This window comes from Pelophylax lessonae, assembly GCF_965119305.1.
Source record: "Pelophylax lessonae genome assembly, chromosome: 4".
Classification (NCBI taxonomy): Eukaryota; Metazoa; Chordata; class Amphibia; order Anura; family Ranidae; genus Pelophylax; species Pelophylax lessonae.
In genome coordinates, this window is record NC_138771.1 from 508,728,772 (window position 1) to 508,750,781 (window position 22,010).

At 44.2% G+C, this 22,010-nt stretch overlaps 1 protein-coding gene across 1 annotated transcript in view; it reads right to left on the minus strand.

Moving 5' to 3' along the window:
* Positions 1 to 22,010, minus strand: part of LOC309553540 (aldo-keto reductase family 1 member C15-like) — a gene marked incomplete at its 5' end in the record, with an annotated part of 78,396 nt that overhangs the window by 42,301 nt on the left and 14,085 nt on the right. Inside the window, 5 exons of the mRNA XM_082254787.1 lie at positions 3,055 to 3,167; positions 6,199 to 6,321; positions 6,562 to 6,642; positions 19,640 to 19,756; positions 20,235 to 20,402. Coding sequence (XP_082110913.1) covers positions 3,055 to 3,167; positions 6,199 to 6,321; positions 6,562 to 6,642; positions 19,640 to 19,756; positions 20,235 to 20,402 — 602 coding nt within the window. The remainder of the gene's footprint in view (positions 1 to 3,054; positions 3,168 to 6,198; positions 6,322 to 6,561; positions 6,643 to 19,639; positions 19,757 to 20,234; positions 20,403 to 22,010) is intronic.

Genomic DNA, 22,010 nt, shown 5'->3' on the forward strand with positions numbered 1-22,010 from the left:
CCAGTATTGGTACATCCCAATCCTGAGCTACCTTTTGTAGTGGAAGTGGATGCTTCTGACTCTGCGGTGGGAGCTATCCTTTCTCAACAAAGCAGTGAAAAGATGCAACTTCATCCTTGTGCTTACTTCTTTCGTTTAATGTCTTCAGCCAAGAGGAATTACGACATAGGGAATAGTTACTGGCAAATAAGGAAGCCTTTTCCGAATGGAGCCATCTGCTGGAAGGTATCAAGCATCCTGTGACTGTTCTCACTGATCACAAAAATCTAGAATTAATTTTTTCGTCCAAAAGATTGTATTTTAGACAAGCACCTTGGTCATTGTTCTTTTTTAGATTTAATCTTATTGTCTCATATCGACCTGGGTCAAGAAATAGTAAGGCTGATGCCTTATCACAAATGTTGTTGGGGCCTTTCCAGGAAAACAACTCTGAATGCACAATCCTGCCTCAAAAGAACTTCCTAGGTGCCAAAAGTTCAAAGGCATTCTTGAGTCTCCTCAAAGAAGGGTACAAGAATGACTCATTTCTCAATAATCCTTCTACGGACATCAACCTTGAGTAAAAGAATGGCTTTTGGATTCAAACACATCAACTCTATGTACCTGAGTCTGCTCGGGTTGAAGTCCTCCAGTTGATTCATGACTCAAAACTTGCTGGACATTTTGGAGTTTCTAAAACAGAGGAACTTTTATCATGTTCCTTTTGGTGGCCTGGGTACAAGAAAGCAGTTAAAAGGTATGTAGCCTCGTGCCTGACCTGTGCACGCAATAAGACACCCCAAGCTTCTCCTTTGGGGTTGCTCCAACCACTCCCTATCCCATCAAGACCATGGGTGTCAATTTCTATGGACTTTGTGGTTCATTTACCCCCCTCAAAAGGAATGACCACTACAGAATGAACAGAATCTTCAATGTTTTGTTAGTTATCTTCAGGATGACTGGGTGGACTATCTTCCCATGGCAGAGTTTTCTTACAACAATTCTAGTCATAGCTCAACCTCCCAAAGTCCATTTTTCTTAAAAAATGGGTATAATCCAGTTTTTATTCCTGATTTCCATATCTCAAGTCCAATTCCTGCTGTAGCCAACAGAATAACTATGCTGCAAGAGATTCGGGAGAAATTGATTAAGACTTTGAAGGAGGCTCAGGAATGTTACAAGAAGGCTGCTGATAGACATCGCCGATCACTTCCTACCTTTCAGGTGGGTGACAAAGTTTGGTTATCAACCAAAAATTTGAAGGTCCATGTTCCATCTGCAAAGTTGGGACAAGAGTTTGTGGGACCCTTCCAGATTTCTGCTCAGATCAACTCAGTCACTTTCCGTTTAAAATATTCGATTTAAAACTTCCTGAGAGTATAAAGATTCACCCAGTTTTTCACATATACTCAAACCATTCAAGGAAAATCCTTTTTCTGGAAGAATTCTTCCACCTCCTCCACCTGTTGATGCACAGAGTGAAGAAGAATTTGTGGTGGAGAGAATTCTTGACTCCAGGATCTTTAGGAACAAATTACAGTATCTGGTTCAATGGGAAGGATATGATCCAGAAGAAAATTATTGTAAGCGTGAAGAAAATGTTCATGCCCCTAGATTACCAAGGAAATTCCCCCAGGGGTTTCCTCTTAAACCTGGTCCTAAGTCTTCCAGCTGACGTCCTGGAAGGAGGGGAGTACTGTCAGGACCCGGGTTTGAACCTGGAACCTCTCCACTGTGCCTGGCAATGGTTCTACTTACTGAGCCACCTGGAATGCTGGACAGCGCCCTGGACAAATCCTTGAATGATCCTGCCGTGAATCTAAATTGCCTTGAAATTTGAACCATTTGCTCCTCCCACGAACTTCCTGATTTAAGCCATGTCTCTGCCCAATCCCAACCTGCCACTACTTATTACTGACTGCAACCTGGTGCTAACATGCAGCAAAATCCATCTCCACCATCAGGAGCTCTAGTGAACACCGGTTATTACTCAGATTCCGCACCTCAGGCGAGCCTGTGTCATCTGCCAGAGTGACCTGCCTGTGTTCCTATCCTGCTGTTTCCTATGTGAGCTGCCACTGCTATAACTACTGGTCTTCAAGCCTGACCCCTGATCGTGACAATAGCTGATGCTGGAAAAGACTGTGAATCTTCTTCAGCTCTCTCTTTCTCTTCCACTAGCTTTTTTCTTCTGTTCAGGGGTGAGCCCCCAAGCACAGGGGTCCCCTCCAGGCAACTGGACCCTGGACTCGGCTCCCACAGTTAGGCTCCAGAATATGTAAGGCCTGTCTCTTCAGGCATTAGCCTCTGTTTCTCCATCCTCTAAGTTCCAGAACTATCCAGCAAGTTCTAGAAGCCAGGGGGAGGTAACAGAGGCCAAGCCCTTGGAGCTCTGCACAGTTAACACAAACAAATTAACCACAGCTTTTCTGCCTACAGAGCAGCCCAACTAATGGCCTGCTCCTACTACAATCCCCGGGCTACAGCAGAAGGGGCCAGAGATCTCCCTCTGATGTCAGCCGGGGAGGACACGTTGCCGCTTAGCCCCTCTCGCTGTAGCTCTGGATCAGAGTAGGAGACGGCCGGGAGTCACGTGACCGGCCTGGAGATAGCTGTAAAAAGGTATTTACAAGCTTCATTTTAATAAAACACTTATACAGTGTGGTATGCCTAGATATAATAAAGGGGCTGGCAGTTTGTAATATTTTATTTTCTACTAATAGCAGCAGGAGGGGAGGGGGGGCAGAGACAGAGACACAGACATGGCGTTGACAGGCAGGGAGGGAGGGGATGAAGGGGACAGAGAAGAGCTGTGGATGACAAAGGCACGCAGGCCGACTACAGTGATCAGGGCTCAGCAGCCATGATTATCATGGTCAGGACACAGAGGGGGACACAGGAAGTGGCAGGATCAGCCAGGTTTTTAACAGCTTAGAGAGGGGAAGATTAGACAGCACAAGCACTGGGCTGTTTGATCTGCTTTAAAGGGACAGGATCTCCTTTTTTTTTTTTTAGGGTAACAAACACTTTAACAGTGATATGTCTTTAACATTCTACAGAAACGTTTGTATTTACTTGAATTTTACATCCCGGCTGGAGCCCAGGACACTATACGCAACTAGTACAATGTCATTCTCCTTGCAGAATTTCAGCAGTTTCTCTTGTTTCAGGTACACATGGCATTCTACCTGCACAGACAAGAAATCCATTAAATACAATTTTATGTATATTTATTTCAGTTAGTTTTATTTATTTCAGGCACTTATATAGCACCATCAATTAACACAGTATATTCAGGGATGTATGTAGCTGCAAACACTAAAATTATGTCATATAACTTGGAATGTTTTTCCCATATTTTATCTGCCAGAACTAAGATGATGTTAATAGGATTAGTCTACCCACCAGGGCCGAAACTAGGGGGGGGGGGCAGGGGGAGCATGTGCCCTGGGCGCTACATAGAGGGGGGCACCACTTCTGACAGGAGTAGTGAGAGCGACATTACTACTCCTGTCAGTCTAGCGTTGGGAGCAAGGAGGAGAGAGCCCGGAGGAGGTGCGGGCTGTGTTCTTTCTCCCCTCCTCATTCCTGTCAGTGCAGCGCTCCGGATCAAACAGAAGAGAGCTGTACTCAACAGTGACAGTTAGCGGCAAGTTCACTGGTGTGACGTCCAGCGGGGGTGTATGGGAGTGAGAATGGCCCTGAACACAGCTGCACTGAAAGGCACTGCTGTACCTTGTATTTGTATATGCATGAATAAAGAGCTCTGTTTTTAGTCAAGTCTTCTGGTGGTGTGCAGCCATTTCCTCCATATTGCACTGAAAGTTGAGCAGAGCGGAGCCATGAGAATGTTTCTGAATGTCTGCAGGCGAGCTGATCTATTTGGAGTGGTGAGTGGAGACTGCACCGGCGATGCCCATATAAATTGCACCTTGATTGCTGGCAGTTACAGCTCTTAAACACCTGATTACTAACTCAGTTTGAGTAACTGGATGCTTTCTTATTCTGCCTCTCTGCTTTAGCTTGCCTGCTTCAAGTAACTTGCTACTAATGCTGTTGCTGTCTAACCTGGTCATCTACACAACTAACCAGAATTCCTTTTGGAACTGTCCATTACATCATCTGATCTGTGGTGCTTTAAGAGCTGTATTGCCAGCTCTCTGCCTCTTGGCTCATATTATTGAATAAAGAGGAACTCCAGGCCCCCCCCCCCAAAAAATTAAAAATCAGCAAATACAAATACTGTAACTGCTGACTTTTAATATAATGACACTTACCTGTCCAGAGATCCAGCAATGTCCTCACCCAAGGCGATTCTTTAATCGGCTTCAGATCCAGGCACTAACATCTTAACCACTTCTGGACTGGAAGGTTTTACCCTTATAATGACCAGGCCATTTTTTCTGATACGGCACTGCGTTACTTTAACTGACAATTGCACGGTCATTCAACGCTGTTCCTTTGGTGGCATTTGATCACCTCTGCAATTTTGATTTTTTTTTTGCTCTATAAACAAAAAAAGCGAAAGAATTCTGAAAAAGCAATATTTTTTACTTTCTGCTATAAAACATTCCCCAAAAAAAAAAAAATGTAAAAATCAAATTTTGTCATCATTTTGGGCCAATATGTATTCTGCTACATATTTTTGGGGAAAAAAAAAAATCCCAATAAGTGTATATTGATTGGTTTGCGCAAAAGATTTATGTCATTTTTGTTTATTTATTTTTTTTTTTTTACTAATAATGGCGGCGATCAGCGATTTTGTGGCAGACAGATCGGACACCTAACTGACATTTTTGACACTTTTGGGGGGACCAGTTACAATACTACAGTGATCAGTGCTACAAATTTGCACTGTTACTGTACTAATGACACTGGCAGGGAAGGGGTTAACACCAGGGGCAATCAAAGGGTTAAATGTGTCCATAGGGGTGTTTTCTAACTGTGTGGGGGATGGGCTTGCTGAATGAACACTGAAACCTGTGTTCCTAAATAGGAAGAACACAGGATCCCTGTATTCATCGCTGACAGAACAGCGGTCTGCCGTGTTTACATCGGCAGACCGCCATTCTGTCTCCACAAGGAGTGATCGCAGGTGCCCGGCAGACATCGCGACGATTGGCTCCCCCTGTGGCAAATTGTCGCGTGCGCGCGCCCCCACTGGATGTCTCACGAAGCGACGTACGGGTGCGTCATTTTTTGGGACAGAGCCGACCTGCCGCAGTATAAGTATGGCGGCTGGTCATCAAGTAATTAAAGAGTAATTCTGCCCCCCTTCCCAAAAAAAAATAAATAAAAGTCAGCCGCTACAAACACTGTAGCTGCTGACTTTAACTATTAGGGCACTTACCTATTAGGGCTCTTGGGTGCTGGCATCTCCATCTTGGCTAAGTGAAACCGGCAGTGAAGCCTTGTGGCTTCACAGCCGGTTTCCTACTGCGCATGCACGAGTCACGCTGCACTTTGTGAATGGGCTGGATGCAAGGGGAAGGAGGTGGGGGTCTGAACTTCCATCTCACTTTGCCAAGGCGAACTGAGCCGGAAGTGGAAGCGGGTACCTGTCCTTACCATGATGCAAACAAGCGGAACTTCCCTTTTTTTGGGTGCAGTTCTGCTTTAAGGACTTTCCGCTCCATACAGTGCTCCTATACCAGGTTGGAGTAAGCCATTATAATAGTGTCTAGGACATTTGGTGCATTAGTTGGTCCAGCATTGAAACACCTTTATTTAAAGGACTGTTTTAGAGCGTTCATATGTAGATTAAACATACTAAGCTAACTAAACGCACTCTTGAATATCATGCCAGTATGATAGTTACTTATGCCTAGTGTGTTTTTCATAGATTTCTGCTCATCAGTCATGGATGGCGCAATGCTGTCCCTTCATTGAGACTTTCACATTTTTATCAGGTTTCTAGCAAGACAATGTTGTCTAGTTTCAATTTATGGTGAAGGGTTTGATTTTCTAGGGGAGGGTTGTTTTGGGTTAATTTTGTTTATATCGAGTAATTTTTGTGAATAAAGTTGTGCATTGAGGACTGATTTCACACAAAGTAATCAATACAAAGAGAACAAGATACTTTTTCATACAAGTACATGGAACAGCAGGCACATATCAGGAATATGAAATGTTGGGTTTACCTATTCTTTATTAAACTTCCAGTTTGGGTTTTATACCTACTTTAATTCTGATCTTAATGCAGAGTTGGGAATGCCTTACCTGATTGCAGACGGGCTTGTATTTTAATTCTGGCTTTTTCAGGATCAGCTCCAGCTGCCGGTGATTGAAGTTGGACACTCCAATAGAATTGACCAGCTTGAGATCTTTACACCTCTCCATAGCCTAAAAAATATTTGTAGGAAATTAAAATATCTGCTTGTACAGTTATCCCCTGCAAACTGCACCCTCCCACTACCCCCCAATGTTTTATGAATGTTGAGCCTTACTGCTGTTTTCATTATTCTAGGCATAGCTTACAGGTGCCTTACGGTAAATGCAGCCCCCGTTATGTCTTGGACACACGTGCCATTATATTTTTATGTTCTAATGCAGATACAGGTTTACTAGGCATATCATTCTCACCTCCCAAGTCTCTCGGATGTCTGTGTTGCTGTACAGATAATTTCCAGCTTTATCCACTGGCAATAGATCCTTTTCATCTCGCTTGGAAAAAAAAAATATTATTGTATAGCACAAAACAAAATAATAAAATAAGTTCTCTTACACTATTGGGAGCAAACTAGATGTCACCATCTTTTGAGCAACAGCAGATGGGAATTTTTTAAAGCTACAGTTTAATCTGCATACATTTTGCCTGGAACCCTTCCCATCAACATGCTAATTACATTTTTTTTTTGTAAATACTTTTTTGTTGATTTTATAAAGTAGCCATACAAAAAATAGTACAATGAATGCCCACAAAGGGCCATGTGGCCCATTGCACAAAAGTCAGAAATAGAAACAATTACATAAAAAGAGATATATCTTTGTGGGCATTTACTGCGGCAGGGTGGCCCTTAAGTGCAAAATCACGTACCTGTACATGATTCTCGTTCTCGGCTCTGGGGCGCGCGCCGCCAGAGCCTCGCTTGCTCTGTGATTGTACACAGCGGGAGCCAATCAGCGGGTCCGGCGACTGTGAACGTTCATAGGAGAGACATCCAAAATAGGCATACAGCCATTCTGTCATAGAGAGAGAGAGATCTTGTGTTCCTGCTAATCAGGGACACAGTCACTCCATCCCCCCTAGGGGCATACCAAGGGGTTGGCGAGATCTGCGCCTACCAGGGGCACAGGCCAGGGGGGGGGCGCAAAAATCAATTGGCAGTGTTAGCAGTGATTTTTGCGCCCTCCTCTCAGCCTGAGCCCCCGGCATCCCCAGGCAGCGCGTGGCTCCATCAAGGAACTGCATGCACAGTACACTGGGGAGCACCGCCCCCTCGCGGTCTGTGTAGGAACACCGGGTGTCACATAACTACCTGGCACTCAGCATGACACAGACAACGTGCCAGACATTGGGCGCCCCCTCCGCTCCCCTCCCCTGCCATGACAGGCTAAACGGCAGGGAGGGAGGCAAGTGAGGGTAGCCATTTATTGGAAAGCCGGCTGTGAGTGTTGCGTGGAACGAGGATTGCATAGGTAGGTAGATTTCAGAGGGGAGATTGGCAAGGGGTTGGGGATATTGAGGAAGGGGATATTGACGAAGAGGGGAGGTTAGCAAGGGGGCTGGAGATATTGAGAAAGGGGGAGGTTGGCAAGGGGGCTGGAGATATTGAGGAAGGGGGAGGTTGGCAAGGGGGGGGGGATATTGAGGAAGTGGGGGTATGTTGAGGAAGGGGGGAGGTTTGCAAGCGGGCTGGAGATAATGAGGAAGGGGGGAGGTTGGCAAGGGGGAGGAGAGATATGGATAAAAGGGGGAGGTTGGCAAGGGGGGGAGAGATGTGGATGAAAAGGGGAAGTTGGCAAGAGGGGGAGGGATAAGGATTAAAGGGGGGAGTTTGGTGGGGGGGAGAGATATGGATGAAAGGGGGGAGGTTGGCAAGGGGGGAAAAGATATGGATGATGAAATGGGGGTTGGCAGGGGGAGAGAGATATTGATGAAAGGGGGGAGGTTGGCAAAGGGGAGAGAGGTATTGATGAAAGGGGGGAGGTTGGCAAGGGGGGGAGGATATGGATGAAAAGGGGGAGGTTGGCAAAGGGGAGAGATGTGGATGGAATTGGGGAAAAAATGGATGGAAGGGAGGAAGGAGGACATGAATGGAAGAGAGACACTGGGGGGGGCTGGAGATATTGAGGAAATGGGGGGGGGGATTTTGAGGAAGGGGAGGTTGGCAAGGGGGTTCGAGATATTGAGGAAGGGGGTAGGTTGGCAAGGGGGGGGGATGAGGAAGCAGGGAGGTTGGCAAGGGGGCTGGAGATATTGAGGAAGGGGGAGGTTGGCAGGGGGGGGGGAGATATATGGATGAAAGGGGGAGGTTGGCAAGGGGGGAGGGATAAATAAGGGTTAAAGGGGGGAGGTTGGCGGGGGGAGAGATATGGATGAAAGGGGGGAAGTTGGCAAGGGGGGAAAAGATAGGGATGAAAAGGGGGTTGGCAAGGGAGAGAGAGATATGGATGAAAGGGGGGAGGTTGGTAAGGGGACGAGAGATATGGATGAAAGGGGGGAGGTTGGCAAGGGGGAGAGATATGGATAAAAGGGGGGAGGTTGACAAGGAGGGAGAGATATGGATGAAAAGGGGGAGGTTGGCAAAGGGGAGAGATGTGGATGGAATTAGGGAAGAAAAAATTGATTGATGGAAGGAAGGAAGGAAGGAGGACATGGATGGAAGAGAGACACTGGGGAGGGGGCGGGGGGGAGGAATATGGATGGAAGGGAAACACAATGGGGAGAGAAATTTATGGAAGGGGGGGATATGAATAAAAGGTAGGAGGGACATTGAAGGGGGAGAGAGATATGGATAGAAAATGAGATACATGAATGGATGGAAGGGGGGGAGAGACGTGGAAGAGAGGGGAACAGAGAATGGAAAAGGGGTGGGTAGAAGAGATATGGATGAAAAGTGGGAGTTGGCAAGGGGGAGAGATGTGGATGGAAGGGGGGAGGGGGAAATGGTTAGAGCGGATAGTATGACTACACCTAAGGTTTGACACCTTACCTACCTGGCTGAGACTGCAGTTGGCATAGGGACTGAGGGAGCGTGTGGAGTGGACATTCTAGACAGTGGCATTACTACTAAGACCGTAAGTAACGAAGAGAAGCTTTTGAGTAGATGATATATATGTACCCAGGATTACATATTGCGTGAGAATGAAACACGTAATTTTAGTTTGTGTTGCTCTAGGATTCACCAACTTTTATACAGGTCACAGATGACCAGTTACATGATGCTATCTACTCATCAATGGTTATTAGAGTGCATGGCCAGACTACCCTGGGGCCGCTGTGGGATGTGGCCTGTAAGAATTTGGCAGTGGTAAGATGCAGATGTGGCCATCAGAGTGTGAGAGAGTACTCTCTCGGCCAATTTGATGCTGCCTTTGTTGCCACCGGAAATCTCATATCTGGCATCTTTTTCCTTCTGCATGGTGCATGCAGGAGGCTGTTTGACATCCTCAGGCAAGTCCTGTGAGTGCAATCTAAATGCCAAGGTAAGTCCTGGGTGCTGTGGCAAGTCCTGTGAGTGCAATCTCACTGATGGGGTAAGTGCTGGAGCAAGTCCTGTGAGTGCAATCTCTTTGCTGATGTAAGTCCTGGGGCAAATCCTGTGAATTGGTATAAAATTTGAACCTGGGCTGGTTTTTATCCCCAGTCCAGCCCTGGTATGGTGTGATGTCCCAGTGCTATGCTTGTAAAAAGGTGTAATTTATCAATGTTGTGTTTGCAATAAGTTGTAATGGCCTGTGTTGTGCTTGTCATAAGTGTGATGTGCCTGTACTATGCTTGCAATATGGTGACAAGCATTCCTCTGGCACATCATCATCATCACACAAGTCTAAATATGTTTGTGTAAATATATATTTATGATTTGAGGTTGATAACACAGATTATTATTGGCATTATTGGGAAAGCATTGTCTATACCTCATGACCTTTCAGCAGCCTCCACTGACAGGGATTATGGTATAGCGCAGGGTGTCCCAGGTCCTTGCAGCACGTCTGCCAGTAGCACACCACTGGCTTTAGACTCTAGCAGGCAAATTTCTCTGCCTCATGTGCTGCAGCAAAAAAAAATATATGGTCACTGCCACCCACATGCCCAGCATCTAAATTCAAGCTTGTCAAAGCTGCTGGCTTTACAACTCCTGCCTTTATATCTGGTGGATTATGCCCCCTTCCATGTTTTTGTAGAATGTGCTGTACCACAATGGCAGGTTCTCAGTCGCTATTTCTTTTCACATAAGGCCATTCCAGCTCTCTACCATCACATGGAAGGCAATGTTTTGGCATCGTTGGGCAAGGCAGTCAGGTGCAAGGTCTACGTTAATGCTAACACGTGGTCCAGCAGACATGGTCAGGGATGATATATTTTGTTCACAGCACACTGGGTAACTCTGTTTGCAATTTGGAAGTATTCAGGACAGTGCTCAGTGCTGCAGCTTGTTGTGCTGCCACGTCTCCATACAGCTAGTGGTGATGATGTGAGATTTGTTAGCTCCACCCACTCCTACTCCTCCATGCCCTCTTCTTCTAAATTGTCTTTGAACCACCAGTACCCACTAAGCATTCAAGGGGCTATTCAATGAGTCAGGCTAAAAGGTGCCATGCAGTGCTTCAGCTGGTCTGTCAGGGCCGATGATAGGGTGTGACCACCAGTCCTCCTGTAGGGGGATTCCCCCAACAGCATGGGGAATTGATGCGGTCAGGTGAAGGGGCAATTTCAGTGCTGCAGGCTTCCCTGTACTGTAAAAAAAAAAAAAAAATTGTAAAAAGAAAATAATCACTAAACTTTGTAATAAATAATTTTAGAAAATTGTAAAATAAAATAATTGTAAAAATTGTTAACATATAAAAAAAAATTATAATGGAAAAAAAATTATACACTTTTCTTTTTCTTTAAATTCTCTGTTATGTTTGTGTCCACTAATAATGATTTTAGTGTATTTTTAGTGAAAATACTGTCTTGATAAATTTGGGGGGCCCTGCCAGGTAGGCTGTATGGGGCCCCGTGATTTCTAACAGCAGCCCTGTGGTATGTATAAGGGACAGAAGCCACACCGGAGCAGAGATTCTTGCAGCTCTGCACGGGCAGGCCCGAAGGTGGTTCACACCACGCCAGCTGGAGCCAGGAATGGTGGTGTGCGATAATGGCACAAACTTCCTGTCTGCCCTTAGACAGGGAAAGTTGACACATGTGCCATTACTGGCACATGTCCTCAATTTGGTAGTGCAGCATTTTTTTAAAAAGTCCTGAGGGTTGGAAGATCTGCTAAAGCAGGCCAGAACAGTCTGTAGGCATTTCAGGCAGTCATACACAGCCAGTGCTCAGTTGACTGAAATTCAGCAGGAATTCACCCTGCCCATAAACCACCTGATTTCTGACATGCCCACCAGTTGGAACTCGACTTTGGCAATGCTGCAGCGGCTGCACATGCAGCAGAGGTCCGTCAATGAGTACCTGTGTGAGTATGTCACAATGACAGGCTCAGTCCATGCCAATGGTTGCTGATAAAGGATGCACTGTACTATCACCATTTGAAGAGGCCACAAGGATGGTGAGCCGTGACAATGGATGCATCAGTGACACAATCCCTGTTGTGTTCCTGCTGGAGCAGCCTCTGTGTGGCATTATGGACAGGGCACTCGAGGCAGAGCAGCAGGAGGAAGAGTTTCTATCCTCTCAAGGCCTGCTTTATGAAGACACCATTCTTGCCAAGCCGCAGAAAACACAAGAGGAGAGGGAGGAGGAGGATTATTCTGGCAATTTTGGAGGTATTGAAGCAGAGCAAGACATATGTCAACCCTTGTACGTGGCTGGGAGGAGGCAGTTCCAGACACTGTAATCCTTAGTGACCCTAAGCAGTCTGCTTCTCATGCTTCTGCAAACTTGCGGTGCATGGGCTCCCACATTCTTCAAAGCCTACTAAAGGACCCAAGAATATGTGGCATCAAGAAGAAGGATCACTATTGGTTTGCAACCCTCCTTGATCACTGTTGCAAGGGGAAAGTCTCAGAACTCATCCTGTCCCTGCAGAGGGAGCAGAAAATAAAATCTATTGAGGACACCTTAAAGAGGAGTTTATGTAACGCATGTCCTGACTAGTGATGTCGCGAACATAAAATTCGCCGTTCGCGAACGGCGAACGCGAACATCGGCGAATGTTGCGGAACCGGCGAACATTGCGAACCGCCATAGACTTTAATAGGCAGGCGAATTTTAAAACCCACAGGGACTCTTTCTGGCCACAATAGTAATGGAAAAGTTGTTTCAAGGGGACAAACACCTGGACTGTGGCATGCCGGAGAGGGATCACACAAAAAAAAGTTCTTAAAAATTGTAATTTTTTGATAGAGAGACAATTTATTGGAAAAATTAAAATCTGGGGGGTCTAAAAAGTGTACCTGTGAAGTTTCAGCTCTGTAGCATGTCCGGAATCAGAAAAAAATATGAATTAGGGTTAGGGCTAGGGTTAGGGTTAGGTTTAGGGTTATTTTTATGGCTAGGCTTAGAGGGTTAGGGTTAAGGTTAGAGGGTTAGGGTTATGGTTAGAGGGTTAGGGTTAGGTTTAGTGTTAGGGGCTAGGGTTAGGGTTACGGTGAGATACTTAGGGTTAGAGTTAGTAGCCCTACCCCTACCCCTCTAACTCTAACCCTAAGCACTAAAAATAACCCTAACCTTAGCCCTGACCCTAACCCTAGCCCTAACCCTAACCCTAACCCTAATTCAATTTTTTTTCTGGTTCTGGACATGCTACAGAGCTGAAACTTCACAATGTGTGATTTAGTGTCTAGGGGGTCTAAAAAGTGTACCTGTGAAGTTTCAGCTCTGTAGCATGTCCAGAACCAGAAAAAAAGATAATTTTTCAGTAGAGCAGGGATGGTGGGAACCCCTTTTACACCTATATGATCTTTTTTTTCTGGTTCTGGACATGCTACATATATATATATATATATATATATATATTAAAAAAATACTCAAATACCAGCCCTCAAAGGGGCTTTTGGGGACAGTATATATATATATATCTCCAAAAAAAACCTCAAATACCAGCCCTAGGAAGGGCTTTTTGGGGTGCTGTCCTTACAGCAGGAGTGTACCAAGAACACTGGCTAACAAGACCGGGAACTGTCCCTAGCTATAACAGCAGCACCAGCACTTTCCCTGCTCTCAGTAACACAGAAATGATCTAAGATGGATGCTGCCCTTGCTTATTTATAGGAGGTGGGAGGGTGTGGCAGGGAGGTATGCTGATTGGCCTGGAATGTGTCTGCTGACTGTGATGTTCAGGGTCAAAGTTTGCCTCAATGATGATGTATAGGAGGTGGACCAAACATCGCATATGTTCGCCCGCAGCGGTGAACGCGAACGTTCGAAGTTCGCCGGGAACCGTTCGCCGGTGAACCGTTCGGTACATCTCTAGTCCTGACTCTCTGGTAGGTTACAGTCTGGTGGTAAACTTAGTTTTGAGGCTTCTGTTGGTCAAGAGAGGAGCAGTGAAGAAGGGGGCCGCCTCAGTGATGCCTTTCAAAATTGTTTAAGTCCTCGTGCCCAGGGCTGTCAGATTCCACATCCCATCAGCAACGTCTGCATGATGTGGTGGGGGATTATCTAGGAGCGAAAACAGGAGCTTTCCAGTTGATGATTGTAACGCTCCTGCGTTTCTTATATGGTGTGGATTTTCAACTGCAGAAATAGTTCCACGTCAGTAGTCATGTAAGAGATATGTTGAGATATCATTCCCAACCTCAATGACTCATCATGTGTGGAAGGTCTTTCTTATTTCAGCCAGTAAATACACACAATTAGCAAGCTGGTTCCTAGAATGACTTTATGTATGTGGTAACACAATGATGAAGGTTGAGGGATAGGTTGAGTGGAGGTGGTAGGTGATAGACACTTGAAGGTGAGACAGTAGCAGATGGATGCAGGAAGGTTTAGCAATGTTGTATGATAGCAGATGACAGAATAGCAGGTGGACATACAAAAGAGATCAACCCAGTGCAGAAAAGTAGCAGTAGTCTCAAGAGCTAGCAATCTAGTTATGCAGATGTGATAAACAGTCTTTACTATGCAGAGCTAGATAGTGTAAGCTTAGTATAAGTTTATAGAGAATTCCCCTGCGGGGTACTTAGCACTATTAGCGATACAGCCGAAGGGTGGTTCAGGAGAGGCGGATGATCCAGTAGCGGGATACAGGGATCAGCGCGGCGAGGTTCCATCAGCGAGGTAAGCTTGCAAGCATGGAAGCTTCAAGCAAGGTTAGCATCCAGGTAAGGGTGTTTGAACGAACACATGTGAGTGAGAACCGGCGCTTTAAATAGCCATCTAGTCCGGCGCTGGGTGATGACAGCTCCAGTCTTAAAGGTGTATGCGCACCTTTCCAAAAGTAAATGGTGGGGCGCATACACTTGTGGAAAGTGTAATTTAGGGTACCAAAGGTACCGGAACATTACAATGATCCACTGGGTTACTGGGTCATGAGAATAGGCCACTGGCCAGAACTTGTCCAGTATGCAATTGAGCTTCTGGACTGCCTGCATCCAGCGTGTTTTCCAAACAGGCATTCAGTTTTGCCGGAGGTTTTGTGACAAATAAGAGAGCGCGTCTGTCCACAGACTCCGTGGACCGGCTGACATTGATCAAAATTAATCAGCCTTGGATTTGCAGCAGCTATCAAATCCTAATGTCAAAGTCGCTGATTAGGTGCTTTTTGGATCTGGAATCTCTGAAAGACTGTCTAGGCTGCCTAGCTTTGTGGGTGTTGATTTTTATCTGGGTTGAAATTTTTTGTGTAGGATTCATAAGCACAATTACCATCCAAGGATCTATTTTTCCACACCTGTTTGACAGGTGCATATCATTGCAATTTTTGACAGCAAGGCAGACTCTTGCTTTCATCAAGAGCAAGAATTTATCAATCTTATGTAGTCTGATACATTTTAAATTCTTTCCGTGGCGCAGTTCTGGAACTCCCTTGTTATAACATACCAAGACTCAGAAGAGTTCGCCCAGCTATTGTGCTGGCTAATGGTTCAACTAGATCCAGTAGGCAATATTACGGCTCAAGAGGTATTGTGATTTGTGTCGTAGTGATAATAATTGTAGCACAGCTTGCCAATACATAACTATAGCTGTACAAGACCACAAAATGTAAAAAAATTCATCAGACTGGTGCGAGTAGTGCAACAGGCTGGATAAATTAAGGAACTCATTTTGTGGAGCCTATACCGGGTATAATAGGGTATAAATATAAGCTTAAGGTTGCACCATTGGAAGGTTTCTGCATTATATAGAGTATGACTTGATATACCATCTGCGTCTATTGAATGGATGTCCTTGCAAGAATACTCTAATATGAGATCTAATCTTCTATATATATGACCTCCTCTGGATTAAGAGCAACATGAATTAAAATCAAGATTGCCTAATAAACATAACTGTGTGAGGCAGGTTATGTGCTATATATCCCTATGGGGATGACTCTTATATCGTCAGGTCACTGCACACCTCCTCTGGACCATAGTGGACAATACCACCTTTTGTTTTCAACTTTTCTGTCCAATTTCCTGGTTCAAACCAACTGGCCAATTTTACAATAAGTTCGTTCTTAGATGTCAAGAGTTTATATATGCTAGGCTGACACATTTCCTTATGGTGTATAAACATTGATTGGGTGGCCACCCGTTACTAATTATATGTACCTAAGGGAAAAAATATTGTTACAATATAGCTCTGTATTGATTTAGAGTCAGATTAGGATATGAGGTTAATTTAAGAGCAGTGGCAGGTTAACTGGGTCATATTTTTAAACATGTCTTTAATTTTAACATGCGATAAATTTTAACCTTTATAATAAAGACCTATTTTTGTATGTGAATGAAAATAGCCTCACATTTCTGTTCATAAGCTCTCTCTCTCTCCTCCCCTCCCTCCTCCTCCACTGGGGCACTAGAATGGTTAACCCTAGAGGGTGTCTAATAGACTGGGTGGAGTGGGACAGCTGGGGTTGAGCCCATATCCACCCTGTTGTTGGAGTAGGGATAAGGAGTTAGAGGGGAAAGGCTCCAAGCAGAGACCAATTTTCTAGGCCTGCAGGGTGGTAAACATAGAGGGGGTGAGGTTACGATGAGATTTTGGACCTCTAAACCAGTGTTTTTCAACCTTTTTTCAGCCAAAGCACCTTGTAAAATTTGGGAGAATCTGAAGGCACACCAGTAAAAAAAGGTAAAAAGCACATAATGCAATGTTTAGTAGTTTGTAATGCAGTGTTAAGAGATTAATAGCCTGTAACTCTCTGCCTTACAAACTACTGAACTTACAAACTACTCAACTCTGTGTACAAAGTTCAGTAGTTTGTATCGCAGAGATCAGTAGTTTGTAATGCAGAGAACTCTTTCTTATAAACTACTGAACTCTGCCTCACAAACTACTGAACTCTGAAATGTGTATTATCAATTACTGAATTATGCATTACAAACAGTATTTTGTAATGCAAAGTTCAGTAGTTTGTAAGGCAGAGAAGTCTGCCTTACAAACTACCGAACGCTGCGTTACAAAATTTGAAACTTTGAACTTTACATTCAGAGTTCAGTAGTTATAAACACGGAGTTCGCAAATCTGTAGAAACCACTACATAAATACACTTATATAAAATAAAATGCTCGTACATAATTCAAAGTCCGAGCAAAAGGTTTAAAAAATGTGCAACCGATCAGGCCGATCAGCCTTCTCACTGCACAGCCTCCCTACACAGACACACAGCTTAAACATCCCCGCAGAAGAGCTCACTCTGAATACCCACAAAGCATCTGTGCAATGGTCCTAGTAAGCTGTGCGTGCCCCCGACATGCCCTTAGCAACTGATGACGTCATCAGTTGGCTGGACATGGGCGAGCAGCCAGTAGAGCACTCGGTACCTGTGCAGCTTAAATGCCGGCTTAAAAAGCAACAGACTGGCAGCTCTGAAACAAAAAATGTCTGAGACTGCAGGGGAAAATGTTTATTCTGCAACTACCTGCCTTAGTTGGGGTAGTTTTTTATAACGGCACACCTGAGGCACCCCAGTTGGGAAACGCTGCTTTAAACCATCGAAACTGGAGGGCCTCTAGAGATTGTAAAATTGCCACCTCCAGAATAAAAGAGGAATTAATCAAGTCAGGTTGCAACCACCAGTAAGCTGTAACTAGCCAGGATGCAGGATAGTACTTTAAACAATCTGGTATAGCCCCTATTTATTGGTCTAGCGAGTTTATACCATGGGATTTGGGAACCCCAGAGGATAGGAAGAGACTATCAGTTTAATTTAGTGAAAACTGTTTTTGGGAGTCATTGTGGGGAATTCCAAAAGAGATAAGTGAACTTGGGAAGGATTTTCATTTTGAGGACGTTGATGCAGCCAGGAAGGGAGAGCGGTAGGTTGCTCCATGCCTTCAGTTTAAGCTTCATCTCAGATAACACAGAGTGGAAATTTAGTAAAATATAGTTGGAGGCCTGGCGAGAGACAACAATACCTAGATAAGTGAAATTATCAACTCATTGTAAAGGGAGAGTGCCCACGCCCCCATCATCAACTGGAAATAATTGTGACTCGTCCCAGTTAACCTTCAGATCTGTAAATTGAAAATAACTGTGCATAATTTGAAGATCTCCCTGTAGGTAAGGCCCACTTTAGTTAAGGAACAACAATAGATCATCGGCATAGAGAGTAATACCGGCCAATCACAGAGCCGATTGAAGGAAATAAATTCGCTCAATTACCCAATCAACACAGACAGTGTTGATGTGGGAATCCCTCCTCCCGAGCCATTGTCTTTTCCCGGAAGAGTGCAGGGGAGGGCGGGGGAAGCCACCCCTGCCGGGAGAATACAGTGATTATCGCTAGCAGCTATAGCAGCCGCTTCTGATAATTGTAAGCGAATCCAGCAGGCTGGTTGTACCCGAGTTGATCGACCGATCAATTTGGTACATTCAGCCTGCCCATTAATGGTTCAAATCCAGGCCGGTTCCTGCTGAGCTGGCCGAGATTCATACTATTTATGGCCGGCCTTACCCTCTCCTCCAGCCATTCCACCTGTAGGTACTAATTACATTTATAAAGGACACCTTTCCATTTTCATGTAGCGCTACCCTCATAGGGACCGCTGGTAACAGCTAGATCTTCCCTAACAGTACAGAGGCTGCCAGTCACCCACATGCCTGTCAATCAGTCTAGAGGTTGTGATTTTTTGGTAATTTATTGCTTGAAGAATTTTAACAGGAGAGGGGATTAGGACATTGGGCACTTGAATACACTCAGCACTTTTAGCCATCTGGTTACCTTGCACCAATGCACAACTGTTGGTACCCAGTGCAGTTTCCAGAATATTACACAGTCACAGCAACCAGTTTAGGATCTTTAATCATAAGTCACCAGGACAGCTGCCAGCTTCCTCTGGACATGGTCCAGTGTGTGAGACAGCACCTCTCCAGACCAGAACCTTTGTGGTGAAGTTTTGCAATCAGCTTCTAGCAAAGTCCATCAAAGCCCTCAGCCCTGACACTTCTGTGGCCTTTAGAGCAGCTACAGTCCATTGGTTGCCTGAGGACAGCAGCCCCCCTGGCTCTGAAGTCCTCCTGGGGAGAAGCAACCCTGCCCTGCAGTGTTTTAGAGTATTTATCAACATTCTAGTGCATGTCTGGGCACTTCTTTCCAGGGATTGGCTGAACCTGAAAAATATTCAGACTGGTAATTTTCAATTTTCTGCCCTAAACTAGGGAAGCTTTTTCCAGAGGCAGAGGGAAGCAATCAAACTCCCTGCACATGGAATCCTGAATAGACCAGGCCAATCAATTGTTGCTCATTTGATTACAGAAGTAGCCAAAAACTACATTTACCTAGCATCCTATGCTAGGAGGGTCCTACAATCAATACACACCTGTTTAAGAATTAGTGATTCTTGTGATCTTGTATTGTCTTTGTTGAAAGTAACTGTATCATAATAATTTCCTTTTGGGATTAATAAAGTATTCTGTATCTGATGTCATTACTGGGTCTTTGTGCTTCTCTGTGAAATGCAGGCAGTCCAGCAGGGTTCTGTACATAGCTTCCTAAAAACATCACAGCACCCTGTCTCAATACACTTTTCAATAGCCTTCAGCCCTGATGGCTGGCCCTTGGAAGCAATCATGAAAATATCAAAATTCCCTGATGGGTGATGTCAGACTGGAGAAGTGGCCATTCCTAGGCAGATTGTATTTGCATGCAGACCTCCCTAGGTAACACACATATGATGCTTGGCCTCCATGCATGAAAGGATACTACAGGTCAGCCAGCCATGGAAATTAATGAGGCTCTGTGTGACTTGCTGTAGCTTCTAGTTCACTTTGTGAAAAGCTCACTGAGCAGTGAAATCAGAGTAAGCAATTTCAGTACAGGAGAAGAGCCTGTACAACTGTGCAACACTGAAGGGAAGGCGGGAGTTCTGCTTTAAATCAACAATCCCCCATCCCAGGAAATCTGCTTACCTTAAATTCTACAGGCATATGAATGAGGAAGAGATCCAAATATTTCATATCAAGTTTTTTCAGGGATTTCCTCAGACCTTTCTGAACAAAGTTAGGCTCATGAAAAGTGCTCCAAAGCTTTAAAAAAAAAAAAAAAAACATTACTTGGATAACAAGCTAGAGAGATCAGAAGGTCTGACCATTGCAAATGATGTCTAAATTGGGTTCTGAAATTACATGTAAAGACACTGGGGGGAATCCAATAAAGCTGCTGCGCCACTTTTCTGGTTTTATTACAATAACCTTCTTCTATAATGCCTTATACCAACTGCTATACTGCTATTGCCAGTGCCTTTAGAAATTGTCTTGATTTATTATCGCTAACTAATATTCATTATATACAGTAAGTTACAACATCATAGACTGTGTGTGTGGTCTCTCCCTGATTGGGTTCCCCAGGCATAGGCTCTGCCTACAAGCTGAGGAGGCTGCAGGAGGTGGCACAGCCTGAAGATCCCTCATGAGTCCCAGCCAGATTTTTTACCTGCTTGTTTACTTACTTCAGAAAGGACCTAGCACACACTCCTTCTACAGCCTTCCCCTAAAAAGTACCTACCTTCCCAGTTATGAACAAGTCTTCTCTCTTTACGGTTCCATCTTTTATTTTCTTACGGATGGCCCGGCCAACTTCAGCTTCATTGCCGCACAGGTATGCTCCATCAATATGGCGGTACCCAGCTTCGATGGCTAGTACCGTGGCCTTTTTTGCCTTTCTCCTGGGGCACTGAGAAAAGCCAATGTGAGATATTTATATATATCTATACCTCTGCTAATTCATAGAAAAATATTTATTCATTGACACAGTAGGCTCCACTCTCAAACCAATCATTTATTAATTACTTTTATTTTCCAACATTATTTTCAACATCATTTATGTCAATTTTATGACGGTCTTATTTCATTTTTAATTGATGTTGAGGTACATTTCTAGGTGCAGCATTAAAACAATGCGGTCTATTGACACAAGACTAAAAGCACTTACAGGATCAAAGTAAAGGAAGGCTTATCATATATGAGGGCATTCGCCACTAGCTCAGTTGCCGGGAGGAGCAGAAATGGCTGGAGAATAACTAGGCTACGTATTCTGAGCTAACTGCTCCTTCAAGGGCCTGGGGTGAAATTGCAATAGAGGACCTTTTATAGGCAGGGGCAGAAATGTATGGAGAGCCACGGCACATAGGACTACATGTGCCAGTGGCTCTACAAGTACACAAAACTGTTATTAAAACAGCTAAAAAGCATTCAAAATATATATATTGATGAGGAATACACATACATATAAAAATATATGTAGACCGGATTATAAGGACCCTGCAGAAATGTTTTGGGGAGACGTTTTATTGAATAAGGCTGTGACAAACACAGTGTTCCCAGACAATTCCTGGAATCACATCAACAATCCACTATTGGACACAATGTATGGACCATTCAGGCTATCCCCAATACATTCCCAGCGGCAGAACGGTTTAAACAGTTGTGCCAACAAGAAACCTATTGGATCTATACCTTAAATACCCTTATACCTGGGGGTTTAAACAAAGAAATAGAAGTACATACTGTATTATAAGTATTAGAACCAGTCCATCACTTTGGGGTTTATTTACTAAAGCTAGAGAGGGGCAAAATTAGTCACAATTCCGCAGAGAAACCAGTCAGCTTCTAAACTAAGCTTGTTTAATTAAGCTTTAACAATAAAACCTGGAAGCTGATTGGTTTCTCTGCAGAATTGTGACTAATTTTTCCTTTTCTAGCTTTAGTAAATAACCCCCTTTGTGTCCATTTTATGTCTGACATTTTATTGCTTCCCACACTGACCCTTTAATTCTGTTATATGTTTCATATGTTGCCTTATGTTAATGATTATGGGTCATTTTATCACACCCTACTCAACATCACATCATTTTTTCTTTTACTGGGGACCCTTAAGGTCTCATTCATCTGATACAGAAACCAATGGTTCAATTTCTGTGCTTTAATCTCTAATTTGGGGGTTGTCTGAGTAAGTATCATATACAGTGTATGTAGTCATAGGCCATAGGGTTCTAAGGACCATTGCAGCCAAGTCCAACCTATAAGCTTACATGTATGTAAATGATACATCCCTTAGGGTCTGTCTCTGTACATAAAGACACAACCACTAGGGAGATTCTTAAACAAACAAATGTATGTAGTCATTTACCAGCATATATAAATCTAAGGTAATATCTATTTCCATCAATCCCACCTCCACTACCTAGCCTGTTTTGAAAAGTGTATTACTTTGGATTTTTATCTTACATTTTGCTGTGCACACTGTTTTGGATGCTAATCCTGAGTTATTTGTAGCTATTTC